Source organism: Octodon degus, unplaced genomic scaffold (genome assembly GCF_000260255.1).
Source record: "Octodon degus isolate 3935 unplaced genomic scaffold, OctDeg1.0 scaffold00221, whole genome shotgun sequence".
NCBI lineage: Eukaryota > Metazoa > Chordata > Mammalia > Rodentia > Octodontidae > Octodon > Octodon degus.
In genome coordinates this window covers 1276743-1301246 of record NW_004524797.1, presented here as the reverse complement: position 1 = coordinate 1301246, position 24504 = coordinate 1276743, and the positions used below count along the sequence as shown (strand labels likewise).

General features: G+C 45.7%; 1 protein-coding gene across 1 annotated transcript in view; it reads left to right on the top strand.

The window, feature by feature from the left end:
- Positions 1-24504, top strand: part of Gabbr2 (gamma-aminobutyric acid type B receptor subunit 2) — a 391890-nt gene that overhangs the window by 241788 nt on the left and 125598 nt on the right. Inside the window, exon 7 of the mRNA XM_004645219.1 lies at positions 2597-2833. Within this exon, the coding sequence (XP_004645276.1) occupies positions 2597-2833 (237 nt within the window). The remainder of the gene's footprint in view (positions 1-2596; positions 2834-24504) is intronic.

Genomic DNA, 24504 nt, shown 5'->3' with positions numbered 1-24504 from the left:
TTTCCTGGGAAGAACAGTTTTGTAAGGTAGAAAAGATATGAATTCACAGGTGCATACGTGAAAATCATTTATAGGCGCTTGTGTAGGCCCCGAGCCCAAATTAAACAATGTGATCTTGATTCTCTTCTTGTCCCTCCACACATACAAACTGTATAAAGGAAGTATAAAATTGCACCCAGTTACCTCCCGATGATGAGACCATAGTTAGCATGCTCACCCCCTAGTTTGGATGCTCTAGTTTAAGTGAACCCTAGATACCTTGAGGGATGCCGCAGGACCATGTTCTGGTTAAGAGTCTGGCTAGAAGGGCATCTGAATCTAATCATTAGGTGGAACAAATGAAAATCAAGCTATGGATTAGCTAACTGTCCCCCAAAGTCCCATGTATTACAGGCTTGGTCCCCAGAGAGGTACTATTAAGGGCCTAGAGGGAGGCCCTTAGGTCACTGGGGGTAAGCCCTCAAGGGGAAGGTGGAATCCTAGCTCCTTGGTTTTTCTCTTTGCTCCTTGGCCTGGGATGAGTGGTTTCACTCCACCAAGCATTCCTGCTGTGATGTGCTGTCTTATCATGACCAGCACCGTGGGATCAGTCTAGACGTTGCACTGGAACCTCCCAAACTGTAAGCTAAAAGAGACTTTTTCTCTTTATAAGTTGATTGTCTCATGTGTTTTGCTATAGCAATGAAAAGTTGACTTCCAGGAGCACCACCTGTCCTCAGATGCCTTTGTGTACCTCAGAGAAGGGTCACAGAAGCAAAAGCCAAGAGCACAGGGGAAGTCAAAGGGGATCATTCTTTTCATGCTTGAAGCGATTAGAGAAGCACACATCTAAGTAATTTTTAAATGCTTTTAAATTGCCCAGTAGCTAAATTATCAACCAGAAGTAGATCAAAATCACATCTAAATATCAAAGAAAATATAGTCAAGCAATAAAAGATAGAGTTTTCTAGCAGAGAAAACACCAAGTGCAGAAGCGAGGGATGATGAACAAATGTGAAAATGTGGAAGGCTTCTGCGGGTTTGGGAAGAGAAGATACCTTTAAGTGGGATGACCAAGTACCTCAGAAGCCAGCCAGGATGGAGGAACAGACATGAGGGGTCAAGAGGTGGGCCCATCTCCTTGAAAAACCCTGACGTTGAAGTCTGTCCCTGCTGTCGGTGTTGAGTGATGAGCAGAGGATGATGGCCGCAGGCGCTGCATTTCTATAGGAAACTAAGAGAGAAACCCAAGCCTCCCCCCAGGACCTGAGGCAGGAAAGGAGGCAGCCACTGGCTGGGGCATAGCGCATGCTTGGTCAGGCTGGCACACTGCCTGCAGGGCTGTAGCTGGGGCACTTGGCACTGGCTCCCAGGCACCTGGATGGTAACTCTCCAAGACACTGCCTGTAGGCATGGGGGCTGGGACTAATGAAAGACCCTGCCTCAGATGGCCTAGCTCTACTGCCTGCCTGTACTACTGGGCCTGGCCACAAACATCTTGTGCTGGTTTGCAAATCCTAGGTTAGGGCCAGCCAGATAGCTCAGCAGACTAAAGCACCTGCTTAGGCAGAGTGCAGCAGGGTTCAATCCCTGGTGTGCCATGTGGGCCCTGTCCCTGGGGCACACTGAGACAGCAAATGAGACAGCATGGTGGTGTGTGCCTATAATCCCAGCACTTGGGAAGCTGAAAACAGGAGAATCACTATGAGTCTGATCTACATAGTGAGACCCTATAGACCCTGTAGACCCTGTACTAGCTATTAAAAACAAAACAAACAAAAAAAGCCTAGATTAATCTCAAAGTGAAGCACAAAAGCAGTAGTAGACATGAGATGGGAAGCGCCACTGACTTCCCCCCCCAACCCCCACCTGCATGTCTGTATGTGTCTCTGTGTCCATATTGTCTCTGGGGTGGCTGGAGGCACCTGAGGCTGAAAGGGAAGAAGTTGTGGACTGAGTCTGACCAGACTGTAGGGTAGAGAAGATGGGAGGAGAGGAGACAGGAAGTAGGTAGAAAGGGGGGTGGAGAGGAAGAGAGGAGAAGGAAAAAGGAAGAGAAGCAAAGAGGAAGAGAGGGAGGGGAGGGAAAGGAGAGAAGCAGGGGGATGATAGGCCACAGAGCAAGCCACTACTCACTGGGTCTGGCCTGAGGCCCTGAGGACCACCACAGTTCTGAATTCAATCCACTCCTTCCAGATCATTTGGAAAATATATTCATTGTAGTGTAGGGTAGAAAATGTGGTTTAAACATTTTGTTGACTTGTCCGTAATTCAAATATCTAGACTTATCATGGGTGGTCCTCATGGGTGCTATAGTCCCAGGCCCTGCAGGTATCAAGGGAGGCCTAGCTAGGTGTTCTGTCCCCTCTTCTTGGTCTTGCCAGTAAAATGGGGTTCCACCTCAGCCCTGTTGCTGAGAGCTATTTGGCCCTCTGATGGGTTTCCTAGTCTGTAAATCAGGGATAAAAATGTCACCCACCATAGGAAGTGGCTGTGGCATTAAGTGAGGTGGTACACAGAGCCCAGCACTATGTGGGGACACAGTGGGCAGTGAGGAGTGTCAGTGTGACAGGTGTCCCTGCTGGAACTTAGTGCCCTTGCCCCTTTGCTTTTCCAGACCCCACAGCAGTACGAGAGAGAGTACAACAGCAAGCGGTCGGGCGTGGGGCCCAGCAAGTTCCACGGTTATGCCTACGATGGCATCTGGGTCATCGCCAAGACACTCCAGAGGGCCATGGAAACGCTGCACGCCAGCAGCCGGCACCAGCGCATCCAGGACTTCAACTACACCGACCACACCCTGGGCAGGATCATCCTCAGTGCCATGAATGAGACCAACTTCTTTGGGGTCACGGTCAGTGCCTCGCGCCTGTGCTCTCTTTTCCTTGGGGCTGTTCACAGAAGCAGGAGGCAAGGAGAAAGGCTGTAACCTTGCTGTGCACGTGGTCTGTTCTCTGGAGTCACTGAAACAGCTTCCAGTAGGCCACTAGGTACAGGGCTGTTGAAAGGAAGAGTAGGCAGAATATGCTCTCCTACCTTGGGAAGAAGAAGTGGCCGATAGCAGATGTGTCTGCTGCAGGTGCATTTTCACTAAGTGATGGGTGGAGAGGGCCAGGGAGAGCTCTGGATAGTCAGGTTCAAATCCGAGGTCTTCACTTACGAGTCACTTTCTTTTTTGTTTTTGCTTTACAAGTCCCTTTCTTTGAAACACAGAATTTCCCTTCCCATAACAGGAATAGTGCCTACCTTACAAAGTGGTTATAAAGATGAGCCATTTCACGGCACAACTTGCTGCTGGTTGCTCTGCAGCCTACTTGTTCTGAGCCTCAAGTTTCTCATCTGGGAAACAGAGATAATAATATGTCTTGTGCAGAGAAGTTGGGGAAATTAGCAATGATAATGGCTATTTCTTGAATGTTTATCATGTGGTTAACATAGCAGTACTATGCCTAAGTACATCATGTAGACTACACTCAATAACGTATGCCCAGTGCTGTGCCCCCAGGAAACGCCAGCTACTGCTGTTAATAATGGTCGCATTGCTTTCTTATGCCACTCATAGGTAGTAGATGCTGTCAGAATCTCCATTAACAACTGGGAACACGAAGCTCTGAGAATTTAAATTCTGCAGCTAATCAGAGCAGAACTAAGATTCCAACCTAGGTCTAGGTCTTAATTGCTATATTACAGTATGTTCTGGTAAAGGATGTAAGTGGTAGTTATTTATGACTCATGGTGTATTTGCCACCAATTCTGACTCTTCTTCTGGAAAGGATATGAAATTTTTGAAGACTATATTGAATGAGCTAAAGTGCTATCTTGTGCTTTAACTTGGTCATTGGAGAGTGAGTCTGTCCCTGGGAGGAGCTAGGAGGAGCTGATGGGCATATTTCCTAAAGTGCCTATCCAGAGGGGGTGTGCTTAGGCCTGCTGTGGCTGTGCTAGGCAGGGCCTGTGTAGGTGCTGAGGTTGGGCATGAGGCTGTGGACTCCAAAGCAAGATGGAGCCTGTGGCCCACTACAAGGGTGAGTCTCAGGCAACACTGATATCAGGAGGCTAGAAGTGTTCAGTACAATGTAAGAATCACCATGAGATTGGAAGACTTCTGTTATTTTGGTGGAAAAGTCAGGGCAAGTATTTTGGAAGAGGTGGCATCTGAGCTGTGCCACGAACAGTGGGTAGGAGCCGAACGGACAGGGAAGGGCTGGGAGCCTGGCCAGACCAGAGCATGATGGGGGGTGCACGGGGTGGGAGGGGCACTGTGACCTGACTACAGCCCTGGGAAGGTAGATGCTAGAGCTGGCAAGGAAGGTGGAAGCCTGACGCCCCAGCGCCAAGCGGAAGAGCCTAGCTTTGATCTTACACGGTGACCATTCCTAGGGTGTGACCAGCTTTACCTGGGTGCTTGTTAGGGCCCCAGACCTATTGAATTATCCTTTGGGGGTGAGACCCAAGCATCTGGTCCTTAATATACCCTCCAAGTAACCCCTGCTCTGACTGGCAGGGATGCTATGAGGTTTGGAAAAAATATTTTGTTGATTGCTGTTGTATTTTCAAAGTTACTTGCTTATCATTCTAGTCTTTAACATGTGATTTTAAGAATGTTCTAAACAGTGGCAAAATATAACTTAATAACTTAATATTCTTGATCAAATAGTGTCGAGACACTAGCAAATGCATGGAGAAATATGTAAAGATTCTAAATTGATGAAGAAAAAATAAATGAAGCAGATTTCCACAGGCCCTGGGTAGAAGAATCTGAAAGTCCTGGGTGTCCACTCCCACAGTTCAGAAATAAAGAATCTATGTCGTTACTGGCCATGGTGTTTTTATAGCACAGCCTGGATTCAAGCTGGAAGCTTTAACAGCTTTCCTCATCCTTGCTTTAAAATTGTTTCTTATCCTCACAACCCTTTGTCATACAAATCTCTCGTGGAGCCGGGTAGATGAAACATGAAGCTCCTCAGTGAGCAGAGGAGCCCAGAGGCCTGTCTGTTCACACCCTTCCCCCAAAGCTCCTTTCCAGCTAACCCCAAAAAGGCTGCACGCAACACCAGTGAAAATACCTGCAAGAGCTGGGCATGCTTGCATGTGCCTATAATCTCAGCTAGTACTGAGGCTGAGGCAGGTGGGCCACCAGTCCAAGGCCAGGCTGGACAACTTAGCAAGACTGTATCTCAAAGTAAAAAACACAAAAGGATATGGAGTAGTAGAGCTTCTGTAGCCTGCAGGAGGCAGTGTGTTCAGCCCCCAGCACCACGTTTCCAAGGTCCGTTCCCAGTGGCCATGCTGTCCATATACACAGATGAGTACTCAAAGAGGGTACACATCGAAACAGTGCAGTTTGTAAACCTGGGTACATTTATTTCATGTCTACTTTTTATTTCATAGAATGAATTCATAGTAACCAGGGGTGAAATGGATAGAGAGCTACAGAATTGAGAAAGTATTTTGTCATCTCTCCATTCCTAGAACTCAGCGTTTTGCCTAAATGCCTGGGAGTAGCTTCATGGGAGACCATTTATAACCACTTCTGCGTGTGCCCTTTCATCTCAGCCAGATAATACATAATCCCTACTTGAGCAATTAGACAAGTCTGCCTAAAATGCTTTGCAGGTCTGGAAGATGAATTTCTTTTTAATGGGAGATTCCTTGACACTCGCTGGTGACTCATAATTCAGTGAATGTCAGATCTGAAATCACTTTTAAGGATACTCAGATTCAACACTCTCATGCTGCCAGTGAATATCTGAGGTCCAGAAAGTCATCCAGCAGGGTGCTTTGGCAGTGGCAGGATGGCAGCAAGCCTGGCCATGCCTCTGCTTAATTCCATGCCACCTCCCTTCCCTTCGTGGAAGTCCTTTGTCACCAAGAAAGGCTGCAAAGAGATACAGTTCTGCACTGTTTTACCTTCATCCTTATTCCCTTTGTCACATACTAATATGTGCTTGGCACTGGGTAGTAGACAGGTTTCATTAAAATTGTCTTCTGATCACAGTAAAAAAGGATGTCCTCTGACAAATAAAAAGTGCCTCTGTGGTACAAGAAGACCACAGAAGGCCAAGTTCAGCTATCAATAAAGAATTAGAAAGGAAAGGAACGGGGAGGGAAAATAAATGGAAGCGTTTTCCACTTGCTGGAGGGTGTGCGTTATATGGCACACACGCTGTCCATTTTGCTGTTCTCAGGCGGACACCTTATTCTGGGCACCCTCATTCAGCATGTTTACTATACAGAAAATCGTTTAAACACATTAAATTAATTACATCCATGACTCAATTCCAATTGATTCAGTGTCTGCTCTCTGCTAGGAGCTGGCCTGTGCTTCTGGGTTGATATGTGTTCTGGTCTGTGTCTAGCTGCCCCCCCCCAAGCCTCATGCACTCATGGGGCGGCTTTTGGATTCGTAATTGATTATGGTGGGTGTGGGTAATGCACCCACCCCGGGGCACGTGCTTTGCTTTACAATGCAAGGAGGGGAGAGAGGCTAGCTAGTCTCCTGAGTTGCTGCCACTGCTTTTGCTCTGCTCTTTGCTGAAGCCATGAAAGGTTGCTCTCTGCCATGTGCCACTCGGCCTTGGAGCCAGCTCAGTACGGACTGAAACCTCCAGTAACTGTGAGCTAAATAAACCTTTCCTTCCCTAATTTTGAATGTCGGGTATTTGTCCTAGCAACGAGAGAGAAGTAACCGAAACAGTATGTTGATGAAGAAATTTCTTCCATACATCCTAGCATGGTGCTCCAGCTTCACTTGGAGCACACCTCTGTTTTTCATTTCATGAGGTCTCTCTCTTTCTGAGTTCCCTGGCACATACAGAAACAGGCTTCCGTGTCCCTACCGGCACACCAATTGCCTAGGTGGCTGTTGCCAGTGATTCCCTGAGAGGGGCACCTCTGATTCCATGCTTATGTTTTGCACCATGATTCTGCCCCCATGCTCTGGAAATCTCGGGGTGCTTTCCTGTCTAGAGGCCCTCTTCTGCCAAATAAGCATTCAGGAAATTCAGGCTGGAATCAACTACTCAGATCTCAAAAGTTCATAGCATTTTGAGAATCCATTTTCTGAGAGTCTTGGAACCCAGATGAGAAAAGTTAGTTTAGGGCAATGATCTCTAAATATCTAGGCATTTGTGGACATTCCAGAAAGCTTGGTTAAAATCCAGGTGTGCTGGCCCTGCTCCAGAACACCTGATGCACTGGCCTTTCTGTACAGCCCAAGAGTGCACATATGAACAGCAGTCTGGATGATTCTCGGACAGCATCCTTAAGAATTGCTTAAGGACACACACACACAACATACGCTTTTTGTTTTAAGCTTATCAGTGATATATTTGTGCCTATATTCATTCACTCCATTAGCAGACCCTGGACTCACTGTGTGGCATACAGAGAGGAATAATGATTGTGCCTGCTCTCAGGAACGCCCCCCAATCTGATAGAGGTAATAGACAAGTAGATGAGTAATTGCCAGGAAGGGTCCAAGATCTGCCCAAGGTCTCTGGAAGGAAGATTAGGTTCTATTTATGAAGCAAAGTCCAAGTAACAATCTTCCATCTTCCTGAAACTCAGTAAGCAAATAGAATGCCTCAGTAATTGCAAGATGCCCATCCAGTAGGTACTTGCCCTGTGCCATGTGCGCATGGGCAGGCTGCAGTGCCACGTCTCCTTTGTCCTGCTCTCAATATGTCAGTGCACCGCAAGACCTAACAGACTCTTCTATCTTGGATTTTGTTACAAAGGGGCCCCTGAATTCATCGTCAGGCGGTTATAAGTTTTCAATACATGCATCGAAACATTGCTAAGCACTCAGGTGAAAGAAAAGCAAAGCCTTCATTTTTCTTCAGCTGATAACTGTTTAATTCTTCCCAGTTTCCAGGCTCTTGAAAGAGGGTGCTCTCCTAAGTCTCAAAGTGAACAGATCCTTTTGGCGTCAGACTAATAGGTGACTCTAACCTTTGTAACCTAACCCTATGGTACAAGTCCCTTCCACCACGTCTCTTAGAAGGACACTACATTTGGTGGTGCCTACAACAAGCTAAATTAATAGAAGCTTGCTTTATCCTATTATGACACTGTGGCACATGTAATGTGAGTCCCAGAGGGTCCCTTGGGCTGTGTACCCCAGGTTTGAGAGGAGCCATGAGGTCTCCAAGAATATCCAGCCATGAAGAGACTGAAGAAGCTCCTGGGGAATACTTTTGAAGGTGAAGAGAACTGCGTTCTCACTCACCCCTTTCCTGAGCTCACCCATCACTCCCTGCAGAAATAATCACAGCAGGAAGGGGGTGGCCCATAAGTTCCCCCAAAATGATAAAACTATCTTTCACCCTCCACCCCGCCTCTGTCAATCAGGAGAGCTCACCCCCAAGTCTGGGCCTCTCACCTCTGATAGCTGTTATCTTCTACTTTATCTTATTAAGAAGGTGAGGAACAACAGCAAGTGTAGAGCTTTCTGATCTATTTGCTTTTGTTGCTGCTAAAGGGGAGCCCAGCCTCAACCATGGCACCCCTTAACGTTTTATGCAAGCTTTAAAAAAAAATGTGTCTCTACTAAAACTCAAATACTGCCCACTGTTGGCACTTTCACCACACCAGCATTTCATCTAAAGAAAATCTCAGAAATGTCCATTTGCTAGAATACTCCAAGTGAAGTAAGTGGCTTCAGACAGCCGGTGGATTCCTCTTCCCAGGGGAAATCTTAGCTTTGTCTCCAGCCTCCTCCATTCACATCATTTCCACTGGTATGTGACCCTCAAGTTGGCAGTCACTGGATTGAGTGACTAGCCGTAGGTTGTGGTGCTATTGCGCAGCTCCACACCCCTAACGCTTTTCCAAGTGAGTGGAAAAACTGAAGTTCCTGAGCTGCTGCAACGAGAGGGGCAGGTCCTGCGCTGGACCTTCGGCAGAGCCGCGGCTGAGGAAAGCCAGAAGACCTGGCAGGGGTCGCCTGAGGAGCTGGAGAGGACATGAGTGGAGCATATAGAGGCAGAGGATTTGGACGAGGAAGATTTCAAAGCTGGAAAAGAGGAAGAAGTGGTGGGAACTTCGCAGGAAAATGGAGAGAAAAAGATCACAGACCTGACCTGAATAAAACCACTGGAAAACAAACCTCTGATCAAACCCCACAGTGTTCGCTACTACAGTCAACATTGGATCAGTTTATACCATATAGAGGGTGGAAGCTTTATTTTTCTGAAGGTAGAGGCAAAAGTGCCATAAGTTACATTTCCTTCATATGTCTTTGGGTGCTATACCGTGTACTACTATAATTCATTTTAGTTACTGAAATATACCTGTTAATGTTTATTTTTCTAAATGGTTAAGTCATGCTTATGTTAAAACGTTTAAGTTTTGTATTAGTCAAGGAAACAAAAGCTACACTAGATATTTCAAAAAAGGAAGGAGTTGGGGTATAGATAGAAGACTGAGGGCTGGGGGTATAGCTTAGCGACATAAGCGCCTCTCTGGCAAGCACAAGGTCCTGAGTTTGATCCCTGGTACCGCAAAAAAAAAAAAAAAAAAAAAAAAAAAAAAAACACCTGAAAGTGCAGAAAGGGAACATTGAAGTAATCTCTTAAAGTTGCAAGAAACAGCAGCCATTTCTATGGCTAAGAGTTACCAGTAAGGTGCAAACTTTAATCATAGCATCACAGAACAGAAACAAGATCTAGTAACCAGAATAGGTTTGTAGAGATATCTGAGGGAGCTCCCTTTGATGACCAAGAATACCAGCCAGTAGCATATATCTGTCCATATTGATGTGGGGAAGTGTCTTTTCTATGCTCTTTTGTTTGCTTATTATATCTCTTAGGAACTATAGGCTTTATTTTAGATATGTATATATCCATGTCTTTTCCTCTAGACTAGACTATAGTGCTTGCCTTGTACCAGCCACTCAGTATTTGTTTTGTAAATAAACATAAAAGCATTGTACAAAAATGTTACTCAGTGTAGCCTGCTTGTGAGGTGTTTATCCAAAAATGCTGTGTTCGGGGCCGGGCGTGGGGGCTCACGCCTGTAATCCCAGTAATCGGGATGCTGAAGCAGGAGGATTGTTTTAAGTTGGAGACCAGCCTGGGCTACAAAGTGAGCTCAAGGTCAGCCTGAACTGCATAGCGAGACCTTGCCTCAAAAAGACCAGGAAAAAAAAAGGTTTGTTCTTTTTGTGGCAAGTGCTTGTGCTGCTGAAGGCTAACTCCTCAAAATAAAAGCTACAAAGAAAACTAATGCTTCATTAAAGTAACTATATAGTTGTTGCTACTAATGCTTATCCCATATATCTGGTACAAAAAAACTGATAACAAATGGTTTAAGCATAGCAGGGCAGGGCAGGTGAGGTAGCTTACTAGACGTGCACTCTGGCATGGCTGCCTGCTGCTGTGGATCAGGATCATCACTGCTTTAATGTTCAGACATGTATTTCAGTTGCTCTGATAAATGAGAAATGGATGCATGTTTATGGTTTTTTGTAAAGATAAATGCAATGATTTGTTTCTTTACACAATTTTTTCATTTCTGTGAACATTTTTGTTGATTTAACCCATAGTTTTTTTAACAGAAAAATGGAACATGTAGTTGTTCTTTGTGTATAAAAGCCATTTTCCACAAAAAAAAAAAAAAAAAGTTGGCAGTCACTGTTTTATCCAAGAACTTTACACACATGGGCAAACATGTACCACTTTAAATCCATGCATGCAAACATGCACTTTACACACATGTGCAAACATGTACCACTTTACACACACGTGCAAACATGCATCACTTTACATGCACGTGTAAACATGCACGAACGGCTATGTGTCATCTTTGAGGGCTGGGGAGTCCTGGTTTTATTTTCCAATGCAGAATTGACACCTCAGCCTTCCTGCCCTCCACTCATCTGTGTTTTACATTTGACGTCCTCTTTTACTCCATAGATTATTTTTAGGTTGCATTTGAGTGAGAAAAGAAACAGATCACTAAGAAGTCCACCAAGAAGCTGGATGTTCTAGAAGGTAGGCCCTGTCCTGTGACCTCTGGCTAGCTCCCAATGGAACTGTTTTCCATTCTAAGCTCCCGCTAGTGGTGATTGCTAAGGATCAGCAGCAAACCATTCTGCACCCACCTTAGCCCAGTCACACCCCAGACCCAGCTAACCACAGTGGAATTGCATCCTATAGGAGCCAGTTTGAGTCTCTTCCTCCATCCTCTGGCTGATCAGCCCACCCTCAAAAGCAGATAAAATATACCATTGCCCAGTGCACAGCCATGAGTTCATGTGGGCCCTACCCATCAGCATTCAGATTTGAATCCAGTGCTCAATCATGATACATGTACCTGGTGTAGGTCTGCTTAACATATGTGATCTCATTTAAACCACTCATCAAGAAATACATCTATTAAATAGAATTAAGATTATAGGAAATATGGGGGCCTGGGCCTAGCTCAGTCCTTTAAGTGGCTGCTTCCACAAAGCTGTCAGCCTCAGGTGGCTGGAGTTCGAACCTCACAACTCTCCCGCTGGCCAAATGTGCCCTGAAGGCATGCGAGGAAAAAAAAAAAAAAAAAAAAAAGATTATAGGAAATATAAAAACAACTCTGCTACATGAGCAAGCATGCTTTTGCACTTCCTTCTTGCTGCCATGTACTCTAGGGATTGGAAAGTCACCTTAGGCATGAGAGGCATCTGCTCACAGACCTCCCTCCTGCAGAGCTCAGTGCCATTCAAACCACCTCTCAGCAGGAGAATCACCACATAAGACTAATCACAGCAGGTGTTGTCTCTGCTCCGCCTGGATCCCCTGGGACCTTTTGTGGGGCTTTGGCTGGGTTTGCCCAGCTAATGCTCACACCTGCAGCCTGCCCTCATCCACAACCCCAAGAGATAGGGGACTCCTAGTTTGGAGGTGCCTGAAGGTTATGCCCATCTTACGGGTGGTAGAACAACTAATGTGGCATTGCCACTCCCAGTGCCTTCCCTTTCCGGGTTCCCACTGAAGCAAGCCTGCCTGAGAAACCACCGCCTGGCTGGGCCTCTCCCCTTCTCTCCTCTGCCTTACATGATTCCCGTCTTTAGCAAGTCGCTTATACATGCTTCTAGGGAACCCAATCTAAGGCAACTAGGCATTTCCATGGGAAATTCAAGCATTTTCAAGAGGAAGCTATTACTGTAACCTTTGTTACTGTGTCTGTTGACTTTAGAACCAGGCTTCCTGCTGGCTGCACCTTCCCCTGGTAAGAGGCTGTGGAATCTTTGCCCTCCTCTTCTGCCTGCCCCATGTCACTTCCACCCCAGCCTGTTGGGGCGAAGCCAAGGAGAACAGCATTTATCTACTCCAGTGAGTTTGTGTCTCCCAGACAAAGAGGCAGCATAGCTCTTCATTTCTTGGTCCCCTGCTGCGAAGCACCTAGTGCTTTACACCTGGGGAAAACTTGGTGATTGATTACCGATAACCTCTGGCCACCTTGACTTCACTCCAGCGTGAAGTCCCATGTCACTGGAAAATTTAGTCACACTCTTCGGCGCTGTTGCCTTCTAGGCTGCTATCATCTAAAAAGCTGCTTTCAACTCAGCAACTAATTGGGCTGTCAGGACTCGGAATTCATAGACCTGCTAATAGTAATTTCCAGATTCTTGCGAGACTGAGTGTCAGTGATACATCCAAGTTGGTGAATCTTGGGCATGTGGATGTTCGGAGGGTGGAGTCTCTTGCTGTTCCTTCTGGGGCAACAAAGAAGCCTATCCCTTCCCTCCTGTCTCTCTGAGGCTCAAAGCTCAGGCCTGGGGCGGAGTGTTGTTGCTGATGGGCCCCTATGACTGTCAGAAGCAGTCCTGAGGGGCAATTGCAGTAATATACCATGACAGCAATACTGCCCCTTGACGTGGGACTTCACGCTGAGTGAACCGAGGGTCCCTGCCATCTTCCTTTCTAGGCCCAATCACCCTCATAGCATGTTAACCTGAGCTGTGCATTTGTGGTACCCCAGGCAGAATCCCAAGTATAGCACTACAGCCATGATGCTCAGACACGGCCCAGAGCCTGGGTGCTCTTCTTGGTGAGCTGCCTGTGGTCCCTCACTTGTGTACTGCCCGCCTTTCACCTTCTCAGCAAGGTTATCCCTGATGCCCTTTGTTAGATTACAGCTCCTCTACCCCGATCAGCTCACCCCCCTGCCAGGGCTACTGGGGAACTATATTGTTCTCCACAGTAGTTACCCCCACCTGACATACTTGTTTCACTCATGAAAACTGTTTTGTTTTCCACTGTGTCTTCAAGGCTTGTGATCAGGTACCTCAGACATGGTAGATATCTTATGATGTAATACTGATTTAATTAATAAATATTTCAGTAATTAATTGCCCTGCTATAGATGAAAGAAAACAGGTCAGGCAAAGATAAATGGTTTGCCCAAGGCCCTACAGGTAATACATGGGTGTTTATTCCAGACTGCCTGTCTGGGTGGCTGAAAACCATGTTCTTAACTATTCAGATATCTTGATACTTCAACCAGCATTCCTAGGTCTTCCTACAAGCCAGACCTGGGCCAAGCAGGAAGTGTAAGATGCAAGACTTTACCTCCAAAGAATCCAAGATCTGAACAGCCAGGTGAGATGAGTGGAAGGGGGCAGGACCAAATTTTTATCTTGGAAGTGGAAGACACATGTACATCTGCCCCCTTCCTCTGAATAGTGAGCCCCAGACACCCTTGACCATGGCCCTGTAACTGTCTTTACCTTCCTGGTATCTTAATAAGACCAGCCGCTAGTCTGTGAAGCTCATACTTATTGATTGAATAAATTAGGTAACTGCAGTGAAGAAAAGAAAAGTAGCTACATTGGGTACTGTGGGGGCATTCCTAGTAAACCTGGTCAGAACCACACCCCAGTTCTTCCCATTCTGAGTTCAGGTCTCGGAAGCCTATGTTCTGAGGAACCAAAGACTGCCCATCCCCCATTTATTCATACACACTTGCAAATGACTACAGACAATGTACAGCAGAGAGAGAGAAAAAAAAAAAAAACCTCCTTCTTCTGCTGTCAGATAAATTTGAAAGATCAAAATAATATGGTTTAACAATTTGTTTGAATTGATGCCTCGCCTTCCAGAGCTTGCAAGTTTAACTTCCTCAAGTCAGGGGGAAAAAGGAGCTATTTTCTTCCTAATGAAAAGCAGTGTGGGGGAGTGTATCATTTTATGAGCGCTTTAACAGAAGCCCTGAGTGTAGGCTTCATCCTAGTCACTGAACAAAACAGAGAAGGCGCTGGGGAGACAGTGGCCTCCCCACCATCTCCCTCTATAGTAACAGTTACTATAATGACAAATGTAATGATGATATAAAAGGCTAGCAGTTTTGAGTGCTCCTGTATGCTGGGGACTATGCTAAGCTCTTAATTCATTATCTCATTTAATACTCACAGTAATGCCTGTCTGCATTGGGTTGAATCCCCTGCCCCAAAACAATCTACAGTGCCTCAGAATTGGACTTTGTAGGCAGCGACCTAGCGTGGTGGTCTCCGTGCCAGGCTCAGAATTGGACTTTGTTTGGAACTAGGGTCACTGTGGTTGTAATTTGTTAAGCTGGAGGCACAGCAGACTAAGGTAATGCTAAGTTATAGCTAGTGTCCTCATAAAAAAGGACCATTTGTGGGGGCAGGCCGGTAAGTAGAAGCCCAAGTAACAAAGGCAGAGAGAGGCACAGTGATTCTAGGAGATCAGGAACACTCCAGTGCCAGCGAGCCACCAGAAGCCCAGAAACAGGTGAGGAAGTGGAGCCCCCTCTACACCTCTGAAGCATCAGCCCTACAAACACCTTAATTTCAGACTTCAGGCCTCCAGGGCTGTGAGACAATACCTTCCTGTTGCTTAAGCCACTGGTCTGTGGTTGTTGAGGGACTTCGATAGAGCAGCCATAGAGGCTAATACAACTCCACAATGTGGAGACTGTTGGCACTTTGAAAGTAAGGAAACTGAAGTTAAATAAATTGCCCAAGATCACAGAGGTGGGGAATGAAGAAGCTGGGATTAGGCACAAGCAATCTAGCTTGCAAGCTTCACTTCTGTTCATTGTCCTACTCCTGGAAAAGCTCTTGCCCATTAGGGGACAAGAGAATCCCAGTCCAGGCAGGGCAGAGACGTTGGCTTGTCACTGCCCCCCTTTCCAGGTGTGCCCCTTGGAGCTACTGGCTGACAGGCCAGGATGAGCCAGGATGCTGGCCCCTGCTTTTTAGACCAGTCCTCTCTGTCAGCCTGGGTCCTGCCTCTGTACAAACGTTTGCAATTTAGTTTGACTGGTCACTCCTCGGAGATGCATCTTATGTGTAACGTCTTCTCTGAGTCCAGTTGCGGGGGTATGTTAAAACCTCAAGTTACATGTTATTTATTCTGGTGTTTTAAAATAATTATGTATTTCTTGGCTGGATTATAATAGAATACATTCATTGTGGAAATATAAAAATGCAAATCAAAGTCACCAATAAACACCATTCAGACAGACTCACATTTAGATGGGCTTTTTTTTAAAAATTCCTTTACCATCCATCTTGTTCTGCACATACAGCTTCTTCTACAGCCATGGATCTCAATCCTACTAACCTTAGCATTCTTTTGAAATGTGATAGAATGTGCATAAGATAATATTTATAATTTTAGCCATTTGTACTACATAATTCAGTGGCATTAAGTACATTTCTGTTATGCAATTGTCCCTACCGTCCATCTCTAGATCTGTCTTATCATCCTACACAATAATTCCCCATCAGGAGGGATCATTTTAAAGTTATTATTTCTTATAGGAGAGTTGATTTTATTGAGCTGCATATTTATCTTTAAAGTATTTCCAAAAATTTCCTAAGTGCATTGCTAACTAATTTTAAAGCTGCATTATGGTATTTTTGAGCTATCTCTAACCAAATGGTAGTCTAGTAAAAATTTAGTTGCCTTTACATGAAGAAACTTAAGCATGGATTTTTAAAGCATTGAAAATATAAATAGTGAGCAAATTTTTTTAATAAATAATTAATCATCAGTGACATTCCACTGTGGAGGACAATAGTTCTGTAAGAAAGTCCATCACAGACCTTTCTCTTTGTGTGAGGCCAGAGTGGCCCTTGCTTCTCAGGTCAAGGTATTTTAGCTGGCCAGCTTCCTGCGCAGGAAGGAAGTTCTCTAAAATCAGGGAAACACAGCAACATAAATTCCACTTGACAAGATACATGGCTTTGGAGCGGACGGATGCCAGCTCTGCCTGCATGTGCTTCTGCAGAGCTGGCTTGTACACATTCAGCGTGTGACACACAGCGGGCCTGGCTGCCGGCTGGCCCTGTATGAAGAGGTGAGGGAAACTCAGAGCCTCTGCCTCACACAACTGCGACTCTACCCCTTGCCTCCTACCTGTGTTCTTTCTCCTGGAATCAAAGCTTCCCACAGCTCCTGATGAAAATTGGTCACTGGCAAAGTGAAGTACTGGAGTCTGCTTTGGATGTTGTCCACTGTGGAAGGAGGAAGGTGTGGAAGGGACTGAGGAGTCAGGCCCACCTTTGTCTTCCCAAGAGGTGTGACTCGTCCACAGCAGGGTCTCTGGAGACAGGCTTTCTAGGCCCACATCTTGGTCTACTTGTTAGCCAGGTAAACTTGAATGGCCTAATCTCTGCCTCTTGATCTCCTCTTCTATAAAAAGAAGGATTGCCCTCCAACTTGAGCTCCCTGCAAACAGCTTTTGACACAGATCTCTGCCATATATATATATATAATATGTGATCAAAATATATAGTGATGTTTATAGTTTTAAATGTATTGCAGCAAAAGACACATTGTCATTAATGCCCCTTGACCTACTCCCTCTGGTTCAAATATTTTTATACATATCCCATCATTATTCCTACTTTCTGAAGCAATTCTAGGAGTCCTTTTGTGAGTGTCTTATAAGGTATGATAAAAAGATATAATGAATGTTACTGACAAAGCGAAAGCATTTCAGTGCATCTTCATCATCATTATTCACTGAGTCTGGCACTGTGTGGCCCTGGTCCTTCCCCACAGTCAAAATGATCATGAGAGGTAAATGGTTTGAACTGATTCAAGACATCAAGACAGCTGCAAGAGTGTGATTAGCAACACGGGAAAGGCCTTCCAGAACTGTTTCAGACAGTGGCAAGAACAACAGGCTACATATGTTTAAAGTAGGATGAAGGTATTTTGAGGAGGTTAATGGAAAAGCGTTTTTTACTCTAGTAAAGTTATTTTAGAATTTAAATAGTCGTTGTATTTTTCAATCACGCTGATGTAGTCACCACCGAGGCAGTAGCCGAGCCCTGGAGAGTTCTGGAGGTGGGAAGGAACTGGGCTGGGCCTCACGTTTCTCATCAGCCAGTCACTGCCTGGCTGGGCCTGGGAAAGGACGTGGCTTCGGGCCCAGCATTTCCTCATGGTGGAGGGTAATTCCCAGAAAGGCATGTTGCTAGAACCCCAATGGCCAATATTCTTAGGAGATAGGGGACAGTGCCTTAGGGCCTAAAGAGAGGTACTGGACAGAGCCACCCACCTACCTCAGATCTCCTATAGCTAGCAGCAGGGCCTGTGTTACAGGGTTGTGAGTGTCACTAGTTAGCACAAAGTCCTTGCTTCACTGATAATGGGAATTAAAACTGAGGCAGCAGCACAAAGTTATAGGCAAAAGCTCTAACTGGAAAGCAACAGAAAACTGGGAAGGGGCTTCTGTTTGTCTTGCTGAAAGGGATACAGTTCTGGCAATAAAAAAAAGCAAAGCAAATAGATCAAACTGGCCCACTAACAAAGGAAAGGCACAGGCTTTGACGTGGTGCCAAGGTGGGCTAGGGTCTGCTTGATCGTTAACCCAGTTCTGGTTTTGCAGCTCTAGAGAAGTCCTTAGAGGACTCAAAGAAGCAGTTCAGTCCCCCTGAGGTGACTGCTTCTGTTTAGGGGTAAAGCTGCATCTTGGTTTTATAGAGGCTTTGCTGGCATCCAAGATGACTTGGTAGGTTTAGGACAAAGACTGGAGCCCTTCAGGAGCCCATCCAGGGGGTCCTGAGCAAGACATACCTCCTGGCAGCTGAATGTCCCTGCAACCCTCTTACTTGGTATCCTCTGAAAGGGGAGGAGGTAGCTTAGGTAATTCAGGGCTAATAAGCTTTGTATTACCAGGTTTTAGATGACATTCCTTGAATGATGAACATGCCAATTTGTAAAGTTGAACAGGGAGCTGACCCAAAGTTTTAAGACAATGAAAGAAACACTCACAAAATAAAGGTGAAGAAATGGCAAGCTTTATTCTGTTTCTGGTTACCCATTGAGCATCTGAAGGCCCAAGTAAAGTCACTGTTTTTTGAGCAAAAGCAGCTTGAAGTTCCTGCCACCTCAGAGAGGAACAGCAATCGCGCTTCTAGCGATTAACGGGCTAATTTTCCTTGACAGCCTGGCTTACAGGTTACCTACCTAGGAAGTTGTTTGTCCTCTGTCCCTCAGCAGTGATCCCCAAAGCTTGATTCTCACCTACCTTATCCTTGGAGATGCTTTGAAAAGGGCATCTAGGTGCCTTTCTTTACCTGGCTGTAATGATACAACTGGTTCTTGGGGTTAGTACAATTGTTTTTGGAAGAATGAAGGGATAGGGGTGGTAAGATGGCTCAGTGGTCTAAAGCACCTACTTACAACAAGCTTAGCAAAGCACAGGGACCGTGGTTCAATCCCCCAGCACCACATGCCAGCCAGTCCCGCCCCCTGGTGGGCTGAGCTGACCACACACACACACACACACACACATACACACATACACACACACAAATAAGATAAATTAAAAAAAAAATTTTTTAAAAAAAAGAATGAAGGGATAAGGAAGAATGCACAATCTACTTTTAATGGGTGATGGGCCCCCAGCTGAGGCCGAGAGTTCTCTGCCCTGTCCCTGGAGGTCTCCACTCTTTTTCACAGGAATTAAAGGCATTTGTATTTGTGGAGTGCCTGGAGCATAGTGTGTGCTAAATTAGTTCAAGAGTGAAGAGGGTGGATGCATTTGAATACCAGCTTCACTGCGCTCTGAGATGCTCAAGCATCTATAATTAATTTCTGAGAAGATCCTGGAATTTGTAGGTGCCTGGGTCATCGTTCAGGTGGATTCTTGAGGCTTTTGCCATTGTTAGTAATTTGCGTTCTCACATCCAAAAGTGCATAACACAGCACATTTCCATCCATCCATCCATACACACTCCTAAATAGGTGATTTAGAGGTATCCTATTGTTCGTGTAAAGAGCTATCAATGTATCCCAGTGGTTTTTAAACATATTTTTTAAAAGGGATTTTACATAGAAGCCCAGTATGATTGCCTGTCATTTAACATTTCCATTCACATTAATAATTAGCAAGCAAATGTCTGCAGCACTGAAAAGGAACGGGGTTCCTGGGTCTGGGCCTCTGTTCTGCTTACCTGGGTCAGGCCACCAGGAAAGGTCTTTGAGGCGGCAAATCTCTCTTGGTACCACTGCAGCTGCACAAAAGGGAGCCATCTTAGCTGCCCAGACCAGCACCTTCATTTTTAACCGTGTATTTGTTTACATTAACCCGTGCTGTAAAAATGTGACTCATGTTCACAGCAGCAAGATGAGGTTTCTTTTTCAGTGTTTTTAAAGCAGATATTTGGGAGAAAAAGCACAAATGAGGTGTGATGTGTGAAAACCATGAAGGTGGCATTGCTGTGTAGGAGGATTAGAAAACACTGACCCCCTCCGTGCTTTATCTTAACTTTATCTGAAAGCTGATGTGGTCACCCCTTGGAAGGTTAAGATATGAATCAGAAAAGAGTGGGAAAGAGAACCGGCTGGATCCATCACCGGCAGAGCATCAATTTCCTGTGTCAGTTGTGCAGTTTCTCCAGCAGCCAATGATGTGGTGCTTTTACCTGCAGAGGTTTTTGTGGTAGTGCTAATGGCCTTTTTGTTTAATGCCCTTTTGCCTCATTCTTGTGTTTTTAACAATAAAAAAATGGCACTAAGCCAGAAGCTGGTGTCCACTAAACAAACAGGAGTCCAGCTGCTCTGAGTGAAGCTGGCATTGAAGTGTGGCCCTGGAGCCCTAGAGGCCCCAGCCCTGGAGTCCTTGCATGCATCCTTCCTTGCAGACATGTTGATTCCAAGTGGGTAGTTAACTTTACAGCAGAGGCTTCTGCCACTGACTGCTGCAGGACAGGGTCTTACTGGGATTCACCTCTCTGTGGCTAGTTGCTGGCACACAGCCTAGCACAGGGTGGTAAATGAACAGACACACCAGAGGTATCTTATCACCACCCCTGCTCCTGCCTCTCCATCCCTGCTCAGAGATTTCCCAGATTAGACCCACAAGAAGGACTGACTGGAAGTGGGGAAGGGCAGGTGGAAGGGTGGCAAGATGAGGAAAGAGTTAGATGACTGAGCTTATGAGTAAATAGATGCAGCACTTGGGAGGCTGAAAACAGGAGGATCACTATGAGTCCAATCCGTGCAGTGAGACCCTGTAGACACCATACTAAATACATTTTTTTTAAAAAAATGAGTAAATAGATGGATACATAGGTATGCAGATTATATGGATGGGGGATGGAAGGATGGAGGGATGGATGATGAATACATGGGAAGATGGATATGTGGATAGGTGGATGGATGGACAGTTTAATAATTGATTGATATATGGGTGCATAGTGGGTTAGTAGGCAGGTAGGTAGACAGAATAGATGAGTACAGAATAGATAGGTGGATGGATGGGTGGAGGGTGGTTCGTGCTCAGCAGACCAAGGAAGGGTGATCACAGGCTGTCTGCCTCATTCTGATCTCAGAGGCAGTGGCCCCAGTGTCCTTTCCTGTACAAACCCTGACCTCCAAATAGTTTTTGCTGCACTTCCTGATGGGAGGCCACATCTTGTCATCTGACTCAGAAATCCACGTTTCATCTGCTACTTTTATTCTTCACTCACACCTCACCTTTTCAGAGACTGGGCCTCATTAAAATCTGTCCTCTACCAGTCGTGCTTTGAGGAAGCTCCTTGTTAGGGCTTTCTGCTGTGAAATGGATCGTACTGGCCCATGTGAGTGCCACCCTGAATGCTAAATACTGTTATGAGCAGATTTAGCCTAGAGATGTTCCGGAGTTGTCAGTTCAGATGTTCATAGGATTATATTTTCAAACATCATCACACATCCTCTGTGACAGACTTGATTACTGTGATGAACTAGTTTCCTTCCTTTGAGAGATGTTGCAAAAATGATTCTGAAAGCATTTCAGCAAAATGCAGGGCAAAACTGAAGTGACGTTATTTCCTTCGGGTGGCTCATTTAGCTTGCTGGGAGAGGCAGCTTTGTGTGGAGGAAAGAGCACAAGAAGAGGAGTCCACAGAAGGAGATCTGTGTGCTGTCCCAGCTCCTCAGCAGCTGCTGACCTCAGGGAGATCTCTCATCTTCCCATTTGCCTCTGCAAAATGAGACCAGTGACCAGGGGCTCCTCCACGGGGTGCTCAGAAGATGAAGACAGCCTCGCAGCAAACTGTGACAGCCGTGTGACTACAGGAGTATGGTGGAAGAGGAGAGAAAGCCATGCCTCAATAGCTGCTTTGCCTAAGAAGGAGAAATCAGCTATGTACAGTGAAAATTTCTTCACTGATTGCCTCACTCATGTCCAGCTCTGCATTCACACAAAGAATACAGAAAGGAATGAGATACATTTGACATCCACACTGCTTGGCATGATGGCCACCAGCCCCACTCCGGAGTACTTGGAATATGGCTAGACCCCAAATGTAAACTGCTCGCTGGATTTTAAACTGAGTACGAAAAAAGGTGAAAATATCTCAACATTTTATATTGATTACAGTTACAATTATGTTATTTTGGATTTATGAAGTATATAAAGTCTATCATTAACATTAAAATATTAATTTCACCTATATTTTTGGGATGGATGAGGGAATCAAACCCAGGGAGTGCTCTACCACTGGACTACACCTGTGTCTTCTTTAATGTGAATCTTGCATTACTTAAAATGATACGTGGAGGGGTTGGGGTTACAGCTCAGTGGCATAAGCTCCTTCCCAGCAAGTGCAAGGTCCTGAGTTTGATCCTCAATACTAAAAAAAAAGGAAGATGATACATGGAGATGACCTTATATTTTCACTGAACGCTGTGGTTCCATTGCAGGGTCTCCCATAGCCCTTCCAAATGAGACAGTCAAGCTCCAATCCTCTTTCTCCTCAATGCTTCAACTGTGAATTGCATCCCTGCTGATTGGAGTCCAGTTAACATTTTATGTAACTTAGTCTTGAATATGTAGGGAAAAAAAAAAAAAAAGACCAGGTAGGAGGTTGCCTAATATAAGGTAGAGGCCAGCTTGCAAAAATGCTGAAGCTCACAAGTCTCAGGGTATGTACATTTAATTACTGCTGTGATTGATCAGCCACAAATTCTCTGTATAAATGTAAGAAGAATGCAAAAGTTGTGCATGTGCATATGTGTGACTGTAGATGTGCGTGTGTGCTGACATTATGTGTGTATGTATAGGACCACAGCCTGCGATCGGAAGTGACCTAGATTCTCTCTCCAGCACACAGGATCTTTAGTAAGCCATATGTAGTAATAGTTTAATCCACCTAACCACTGTCAATTCCCCTTCAGTAATTTGGCAGAGTCTCTGCAGCCTGTGTAGTTCTGCAGTGTTTTCCCCAGTGCACAGAAAAATTCCCTGTTCCTACTCAAATCTAGCAATTCCATCAACAAGCTTATGAAGAGCTACTTCAGTAATCCACGGGTAATGACTTTAGCTGCTGGACAGCTGTCTTGAGAATTAAAGTCCCCTTGGAACAGGGCATCCTGAGGTTCTCAACTCCAGCACAATAGAAGCATATCCTGATCCCCCTCCAGTCCCCATCACACAGCCGTGGAGTTTGTAGCAGATACCAGCTGGGTCTTCTCCTGGCTTAGACTTCCCACCCTGACCTGTATGAGTGGTAGTGACCATAAGAGAGGCAGTGGAGCTGATCTGACATCTCCCTTCTAGGAAGTCAGTGAGTCTTAGCAGGGTCGAGGTCCCCAGCTCAGCTCCTCCGCAGCATAAAAAGCATGTTGCTTGGTACGTGGTAAGAGGAGGGGCTGTTGGATCTCTCAGGCCTCCTGTGACTCTCAAGTAGTGAGAAAGAAAAAGATTTCAGGTGGAAACCAGGCCCCAAAGGTCTCAGTTTCCTTGGAACAATCTCCACGCAGGAAACAATGAGTACCATTTTATAGAAAAGAGAACTGAGACCCAAGAGATCACATAGGTTACCCAAAGCCACAGAGGGGCAAGTGGTGGGGATCAGGCATCCATGCTGAGGCCAGCCACTTCTAATGCCCTCTGTGGTTGTGTATCCCTTTTCCCACTTCCCACCAGCCTCCATGGAATCCTTTGTGACCTAAGTTTTCATCACCACACCAGCCATGTTTCTACAGGGAAATATGTGTGGGTGTCATCTTCCACTCCTCCCTTAGAGTCAGCCTTGCTCCTCCACCTCCACAAAAACCCACTGCCATTCTCTTCCCACCATCCTGCGCCCTCGTCCCTTCTGCCACACATTCTTTCTGACTCACTTTCACACTTACCAGATGATTCTTCTGAAATAATGTTTGACCATGGTCCTCCTTATCCGAACCCCTCATGGCTCCCCACTGCCTTCAGAATCTAGCTCGGTGGGGAGGAGCACTGCCACCGGCCACACCCGAGTTTCCACCATTTCTCCTTGCACTGTCTCCACACAGAAGCAAGAGCAGTTACTCCCCATGTGCAATTGGAATTGTCAATCTTCAGAGCTGTGTTCATGTGTTTTTCCTTCACCTCTGCAATTGTTCGTGCATTCAAACAATGGTTTGAATGGAACAGGGCATCCTGAGGTTCTCATAGGAGACCAAGATTCAGATCATGTTTGGGGAACTCTCTATGTGCCAAGCACTGCGCTGGGAGGCAGGGAAACAAAGGAAATAAAACAAACCATGATCCTTCCCTTCTGAGAGTTTCTAGTCTAGTGCAAGCAGAAACGCACACAGTAACTGACATCTCACATGGGCACATGGTATGGTATGATAGAAGGCAGTGGTTGCTGTTCAAAAAGAAGAAAAGAAGAATATGAAGGGCAATGAGGACTGGAAGTATCCCCAGAGGAGGAAGAGCAGAGAGCTTTCCACAACATGGCTGGGAGGCTTCATTCCAAAAATAATGTTTGAGGAAAGTGTAGAGGGGTCTGCTGGTTAGCTCAGTTGTTTAAGCACCTGCTTATGCAGTCAGGTGTAGGATATACAGTTCAATCGCCAGCTCCACATGCCTTATCAGAGCTGCCCTTAAGACAGCCTGAGCCAGCCAAAAGGTGTTGATGGAAGCAAGGGAGTGAGTGAGTTGTGCCTGTGAGCAGGGGGTGACACAAAGCCCTAACATGACATCATCAGGAGTGCCCAGGGAGGGAGGGGCGCTTCTGCCTCCTGCCAAGACAGAGGAGTAACAGGAACTGGACCTACCTTCCTGTCACGAACAACTGAGAAACCAACC